Source organism: Coregonus clupeaformis, chromosome 13 (genome assembly GCF_020615455.1).
Source record: "Coregonus clupeaformis isolate EN_2021a chromosome 13, ASM2061545v1, whole genome shotgun sequence".
In the NCBI taxonomy this organism is placed as follows: Eukaryota; Metazoa; Chordata; class Actinopteri; order Salmoniformes; family Salmonidae; genus Coregonus; species Coregonus clupeaformis.
In genome coordinates this window covers 6,349,695-6,357,929 of record NC_059204.1, presented here as the reverse complement: position 1 = coordinate 6,357,929, position 8,235 = coordinate 6,349,695, and the positions used below count along the sequence as shown (strand labels likewise).

General features: G+C 43.8%; 1 protein-coding gene across 1 annotated transcript; it reads left to right on the top strand.

Moving 5' to 3' along the window:
* Positions 1-410: 410 nt before the first annotated feature.
* On the top strand, positions 411-2,248 carry LOC121580126 (trophoblast glycoprotein-like). The gene has a single exon (XM_041895184.2). It carries the CDS (start codon positions 683-685, stop codon positions 1,778-1,780), a length of 1,098 nt encoding a protein of 365 aa, XP_041751118.1. The 5' UTR covers positions 411-682; the 3' UTR covers positions 1,781-2,248.
* Positions 2,249-8,235: the final 5,987 nt, after the last annotated feature.

Here is an 8,235-nt window from a genome sequence, read left to right as displayed (position 1 = left end):
AGGTTAATGGTAATAGGTTGGTAAGCTAGGGGTGTATGTTGAAGTGGTAGCACTCTAATGGTTGGATTTAATTAAGGTGTCTAGCCAGGACCTGTGTCAACTGTCAAGTCTCCTCTTCTGTTCTGGTAACCTGAAAACAAGATTCCACTCTATCTCTCTCACGAGTTGAGGTGGAAGAGAGAAGAGAACAGGAAAGTCTGTCTGTCTGCCTGTCAGTCACTCGGTTGTCTGGATCGTGTCCTCTTCACATGCCCGTTCTGTGTGAGAGTGTCAGAGGGATCTCTCCTCAGTCTGACTCAGTCAGTCACTCACTAAAGGAGACGTCAAAAACACCTCAGAGAGAGGGGGCGGAGAGATGAGAGAGAGAATAAGCTGCTGTCCACACACCATAACCCGCAGCCTCTTCCTCTTCCACCATCTCACGTCGTAGCTCTGCCAACATTCTACTGTACCTCATACTGTCACCTCACTGCGCGACAACTCCGGAGGGAGAGAGAGAGACCGGACTCATTTTTGGGAAGAGAGAAGGAACGAAGGAGAATAAAGACTATTGAGTGTTTTTTTTTTTCTCAATCAAACTGACCGACGAGACTAGTTGACCTGTGGCCTCAGAGTGGGGAGTGTGTCCAAGTCTCCCCCTTCGAAACGACGTTGTACAGACATCTACTGACCTACTGTAAACATGTGGAGGAAAAAGACATGGAAGTATTATTGTGGTGACGTTTTACGAGGTGTTCTTTCTTTTCTGAAAGGCCGGTGTTTTTGTTTATCAGCCGAGGCGGTGTTTATGTCTTTGTTGTTGTTGGTTTCTTCTGTCAGAGCAGAGGAAGAGTGCCCGTTATCCTGTATCTGTGCCAGAGACTCCGGGACGGTGACCTGCCGGGACGGCGAACACACTGAGTTATCGGGTGACATACCGGCGTGGGCGACCACGTTAATACTCAGGGGGAACAACATCTCAACGTTACCGGGAGGAGCGTTCTCCTCGAATAACGGGACGGAGCTCGAGCTAACGACCCTCTCACTGTCACATAACGGGATCGTGGTGATCGAGGCTGACGCTTTCATGGGACTCTCCAGGTTGCATTTGCTGGATTTGAGCCACAACCCGTTGGTGTACATCTCAGACCGAGCGTTTCACGGTCTCGGGGAGCTCCGCTCTCTTTACCTGAACAACTCGCTCCTTGCTCCAGCCGCGGCGCAGCTCTCCAACGCGCTGCAGGGTACCGAAACGTTACGCAACCTCCAACGGCTGGAGCTGTCAGGCAACCGGTTGAAAACCATACCCATCTCGCGGTTGGACGCGTTCAACCTCCACACTTTAGTTCTCACCAACAACTCCATCGAGAACATTGGTAAGGAGAACATATCTAGTTTGTACCATCACAAGAGAGTGCGCATTTATTTGTCACTGAATCCTTTCAGGTGTAACTGTGAGCTTGAGTCGTTCTACTTCTGGTTAAAGAACTCTTCTCAGTGCGCGGACGCTGCGCGCCTCCTATGCGCTGAGCCTGATGCCAAGAAGGGGATTCCACTGGAGCGGTTACGCGGCGAGGACGTGGGTTGTCTCAATGAGAACTTAGAGGCGGTGTCCTACGTGTTCCTGGGGATAGTCCTGGCGCTGATCGGGATAGTGTTCCTCATGGTGCTTTATCTAAACCGGAGAGGAATCAAACGGTGGCTCAACAACATCCGCGATGCGTGCCGCGACCAGATGGAAGTCTACCATTACCGGTACGAGCAGGACTCTGATCCCCGGTTGGCTAACGTCGCCGTTTAACGTTCAACGTCCACTCCTCAATCTATGCCATTATCAACCGTTTTTTTTTTTAATGTACAGAGTAAACTGTTTCATGAACGGATGAACAATTAGTATCAGTTTGTTCTCAACTGATATCAACTGTAGTTGCTTATAATATGTAGCCAATGACATTGGAAAGCAACACACTTCATTATTCAAGAGGGACAATACATTGTGCGTTCAAGAGAAGTGATCAATATGGACCTTTGTACATATCTGTGAATTTACATTTCTGTAAATATACCATTTACAACACAAAAGAGAACATGGTTATCTTCCATTAAAATATAAATGTACTCTAGGCCGCTTTAGTTGAGTGACTAGCTTCACAACAGAATAAATAGTTTGAGTTCCTTCTACAGATTATTCTGAACTACTGTATCAGTATGAAGATACAGAAAAGTACATGTATAAACTGGAATAACAGTAGAAAAGGTATCTATTATTAAAACAATTATTAATGGCAGTATGTTTCGCCTCTGTATGTGAGCAGCCAGGTCACCCGTGATACAAGTCAGTATTCGACATCCATCCATGTCTGGGGACGTCGGGAGATGACGTGAAAACCTCTGGTGCCGAAGGTTGCATGTTCGAATCCAGTGCCAGGATGTTTTGTTTTTTTAGATTTTTGATTTAAGCCTATCCCAAACCTTACCCCTTTACTTAACCATTCGGAGTTAATGCATAACCTTAATATTTCGGCGTTAATGCCTAGACTTAATCTTAAACAACTTCGAAATTTGATGTTTGAGAAACATGGATGAATGTCTAATTCTGACGAGAGACTGTGAGAGCCTGTTGATGCGAGAGAGGATGGCTCTTTAATTTCTCACAGATGGGTTTTTTCTCTCTCGATGCATCAATAACTAATGACAGACACTGTGTGTGTGTGTGTGTGTGTGTGTGTGTGTGTGTGTGTGTGAGAGAGAGAGAGAGAGACAGTGAGAAAAGGGGAGAGTGAGAAAGAGAGAAAGAGATGGATGAAAGTATGTGTAGGCTTTCCACGTTTGCATCCGTGTGTGTAGAGCAGCCTGTGTAAATTTACCGCGTCATGAGGGTGGACCAATCCCCACGTGTTAAGCTGACGTCATATACTCCCATGTGTCGTGATTTCTGACAACCCTTTACCTTTGTGAACTGACAGTAATAAGGAAACGCATGGCCATTTAATAATAATAATAATTTCCCTAAATCACATACAATGCAAAGGACTTAACTTCTCATTAGATTAGATTACAATAACTTTATTTTGTGGTCCTCTGTAGCTCAGCTGGTAGAGCACGGCGCTTATAACGCCAAGGTAGTGGGTTCGATCCCCGGGACCACCCATACACAAAAAAAAAAATGTATGCACGCATGACTGTAAGTCGCTTTGGATAAAAGCATCTGCTAAATGGCATATTATTATTATTTTTCTCGTGAAGGAAATCCTTGTTTGGGAGTGGTTCAAACAGACAACATAAACATAGCAAGCTACAAACCACCAATGTAGCCTATTGTAAAACTAACATAATGTAGGCTATTGTAAAATTAACATAATGTTGCCTATTGTAAAATTAACATAATGTAGCCTATTGTAAAACTAACATAATGTAGCCTATTGTAAAATTAACATAATGTTGCCTATTGTAAAATTAACATAATGTAGCCTATTGTAAAATTAACATAATGTTGCCTATTGTAAAATTAACATAATGTAGCCTATTGTAAAACTAACATAATGTAGGCTATAGTAAAACTAACATAATGTACGATATTGTAAAACTAACATAATGTAGCCTATTGTAAAACTAACACAATGTAGCCTATTGTAAAACTAACATAATGTAGCCTATTGTAAAACTAACATAATGTAGCCTATTGTAAAACTAACAATGTAGCCTATTGTAAAACTAACATAATGTACGATATTGTAAAACTAACATAATGTAGCCTATTGTAAAACTAACATAATGTAGCCTATTGTAAAACGAACATAATGTAGGCTATTGTAAAACTAACATAATGTAGCCTATTGTAAAACTAACATAATGTACGATATTGTAAAACTAACATAATGTACGATATTGTAAAATGAACATAATGTAGCCTATTGTAAAACTAACATAATGTACGATATTGTAAAACTAACATAATGTCGCCTATTGTAAAACTAACATAATGTCGCCTATTGTAAAACTAACATAATGTAGGATACAAGTAGTGTACAAATCCCCGCCTTATCTTAGCTCATTGGTCACCATAGCAACACCCACCCGTAGTATGCGCTCCAGCAGGTATATCTCACTGGTCATCCCCAAAGCCAACACCTCCTTTGGCCGCCATTCCTTCCAGTTCTCTGCTGCCAATGACTGGAACGAATTGCAAAAATATCCGAAGCTGGAGACTCTTATCTCCCTCACTAACTTTAAGCATCAGTTGTCAGAGCACCTTACCGATCACTGCACCTGTACACAGCCCATCTGAAATTAGCCCACCCAACTACCTCATCCCCATATTGTTATTTATTTTGCTCATTTACACCCCAGTATCTCTATTTGCACATCATCTCTTGCACATCTATCATTCCAGTGTTAATACTATTTGTAATTATTTTGCACTATAGCCTATTTATTGCCTTACCTCCATAACTTACTACATTCGCACACACTGTATATAGATTTTCTGTTGTATTTTTGACATTATGTTTTGTTTTACCCCATATGTAACTTCTGTGTTGTTGTTGTTTTTATCGCACTGCTTTGCTTTATCTTGGCCAGGTCGCAGTTGTAAATGAGAACTTGTTCTCAACTGGCTTCTTACCTGGTTAAATAAAGGTGAAATAAAATTAAAAATAAATAAACTAGTCCCGTGTAGCTCAGTTGGTAGAGCACGGCGTTTGCAACGCCAGGGTTGTGGGTTCGTTTTCCACGGGGGGCCAGTATGAAAATGTATGCATTCACCAACTGTAAGTCGCTCTGGATAAGAGCGTCTGCTAAATGACTAAAATGTTAAAATATTGTAAAACTATCAATGTAGGCTATTGTAAAACTAACAATGTAGGCTATTGTAAAACGAACATAATGTAGGCTATTGTAAAACTAACATAATGTAGGCTATTGTAAAACTAACATAATGTAGGCTATTGTAAAACTAACATAATGTAGCCTATTGTAAAACTAACATAATGTAGCCTATTGTAAAACTAACATAATGTAGCCTATTGTAAAACTAACATAATGTATGCCTCTTTCTGTTGAACAGTGAGCCATGTGCGGAACAGTAGAGTTCTGTGAATGTGATGCCTCTTTCTGTTGAACAGTGAGCCATGTGCAGAACAGTAGAGAGAGCGACAGAGAGACATCCCTAGGCAACATAACTCACCAGTAGATGCCAGGAGGCGAAGCCTATGAGACTAAACCTACTCTGCAGTTCCTAAATAGCACGATCATAACTAACAGTAGGCCTATCCCCCAAAGAAATGAGTAATGGAACTTGATGATGAATAATCTATGGAACCCATTCTACGGTCGTTAGGGCATTCTGAGGGACATTCTGCAAAGTTTGAGAAACGCTGAATCACTTCTTCGGGGGAGAAACATCTCCGTCACATTACCAACCGAGCTTAAGAACAGGAGAACATTTCAACACCACCTAAAGGCGCCAGTACCTCGGCGGGTGGCGGGACGGGAGAGGAGAACGTTTCAACACCACCTAAAGGCGCCAGTACCTCGGCGGGTGGCGGGACGGGAGAGGAGAACGTTTCAACACCACCTAAAGGCGTCAGTACCTCGGCGGGTGGCGGGACGGGAGAGGAGAACGTTTCAACACCACCTAAAGGCACCAGTACCTCGGCGGGTGGCGGGACGGGAGAGGAGAACGTTTCAACACCACCTAAAGGCACCAGTACCTCGGCGGGTGGCGGGACGGGAGAGGAGAACGTTTCAACACCACCTAAAGGCACCAGTACCTCGGCGGGTGGCGGGACGGGAGAGGAGAACGTTTCAACACCACCTAAAGGCACCAGTACCTCGGCGGGTGGCGGGACGGGAGAGGAGAACGTTTCAACACCACCTAAAGGCACCAGTACCTCGGCGGGTGGCGGGACGGGAGAGGAGAACGTTTCAACACCACCTAAAGGCACCAGTACCTCGGCGGGTGGCGGGACGGGAGAGGAGAACGTTTCAACACCACTTAAAGGCGCCAGTACCTCGGCGGGTGGCGGGACGGGAGAGGAGAACGTTTCAACACCACCTAAAGGCGCCAGTACCTCGGCGGGTGGCGGGACGGGAGAGGTATCGGTGATTATGGCATAACGGAATATAGTTTAATCCAGTGGAGGCTGCAGAGGAGAGGACGGCTCATAATAATGTCTGGAAAGGAGTAAATGGAATGGCATCAAACACCTGGAAACCACGCATTTGATACCATTCCACTGATTCCGCTCCAGTCATTACCACGAGCCCGTCGTCACCCCAATTAAGGTGCCACCCACCCCCTGTGGTTTAATCTCATCAGAGCCGTGACTAAGACCAGGAGAATGGCTATAGACCATAAACCCATCGGCTTGCGGCGCGCCACAGTTAATTAACGGTCTCTGCAGACAGATGACTGCAGCTGTTTGGTTTTTAATGACAAGGTCAAACGGGATTCAGTAGGACCGGTCTCTCGGGGATGGGGGGGTGGAGAGGTGGGGTCTGAGTGATAAGGACTGTGACTGGGTAAAATCACTTTGACCTCTCAGATACTTCCCTCTCTCACACACAGCTGTCCGTTTCAGTACCAGTGGTCAACTAGGCAGAGATCAGCACCATACAGTATTTCCCTCAGTGCAATAAACGATTGCACCCAACAACATGAAACTATCTAGTTTCACTTAACCTTTTGATTCTCTCTTTCTCATGAACCACATTCCCTTTCACCTGGGAGAGATAATGGTAATGCACTTTTCCTCCTCCTAGTTTTCTTCTTCTTCTTCTTCTTCTTCTTCTTCTTCTTCTTCTTCTTCTTCTTCTTCTTCTTCTTCTTCTTCTTCTTCTTCTTCTTCTTCTTCTTCTTCTTCTTCTTCTTCTTCTTCTTCTTCTTCTTCTTCTTCTTCTTCTTCTTCTTGGTCCTCTGTAGCTCAACTGGTAGAGCACGGCGCTTGTAACGCCAAGGTAGTGGGTTCGATCCCCGGGACCACCCATACACAAAAAAAAAAATGTATGCACGCATGACTGTAAGTCGCTTTGGATAAAAGCGTCTGCTAAATGGCATATTATTATTTTCTTCTTCTTCTTCTTCTTCTTCTTCTTCTTCTTCTTCTTCTTCTTCTTCTTCTTCTTCTTCTTCTTCTTCTTCTTCTTCTTCTTCCTCTTCTTCTTCCTCTTCTTCTTCCTTTTTCTCTACTGCTATGCATTGTGTCTGCCTCACAGTGTCACAGTAACTTCACAGCTAATGGGAAGACAAATGTAGCTTGACAAAGTGGCAAATAGGAGACAATCACCATGTTCGTGTTCTTTCTGCTCCAAGACATTGCCTGCTGAAAATGTTGAGAAACTGCTAAATAAGTGAAAGCATAACCATGAAAAATAAAGATATATAGTCTGTCTATGTGTGTGTGTCTCTGTCTGTGTGTGTGTGTCTCTGTCTGTGTGTGTGTGTCTCTCTCTCTCTCTCTCTCTCTCTCTCTCTCTGGGTTTCTGTTTCTCTCAAGCCATATTAAATGCACTCCACTAATCAATTAATCAGGTCATTCCGTCTATTAGGAAACTGAGACGATCTCTGAGTGTTGCATCTGGCTCTGATCTGCAGGCGCTTAGCAAGGTCTGACCCTCGTTAATTAATGAACAGGCTGGAGATTTACATTCAGTCTGACTATTACAGAGACACAGACACTACGAGTCACTGCACATCTCTTATCTCCTCTCCCTGAAGGTGTTTCTCATTTGAAGCTTCAAGATAGTACGCATCATATAAATACACTGCTCAAAAAAGGGAACACTAAAATAACACATCCTAGATCTGAATGAATGAAATAATCTTATTAAATACTTTTTTATTTACGTAGTTGAATGTGCTGACAACAAAATCACACAAAAATTATCAATGGAAATCAAATGTATCAACCCATGGAGGTCTGGATTTGGAGTCACACTCAAAATGTAAGTGGAAAACCACACTACAGGCTGATCCAACTTTGATGTAATGTCCTTAAAACAAGTCAAAATGAGGCTCAGTAGTGTGTGTGGCCTCCACGTGCCTGTATGACCTCCCTACAACGCCTGGGCATGCTCCTGATGAGGTGGCGGGTGGTCTCCTGAGGGATCTCCTCCTAGACCTGGACTAAAGCATCCGCCAACTCCTGGACAGTCTGTGGTGCAACGTGGCATTGGTGGATGGAGCGAGACATGATGTCCCAGATGTGCTCAATTGGATTCAGGTCTGGGGAACGGGCGGGCCAGTCCATAGCATCA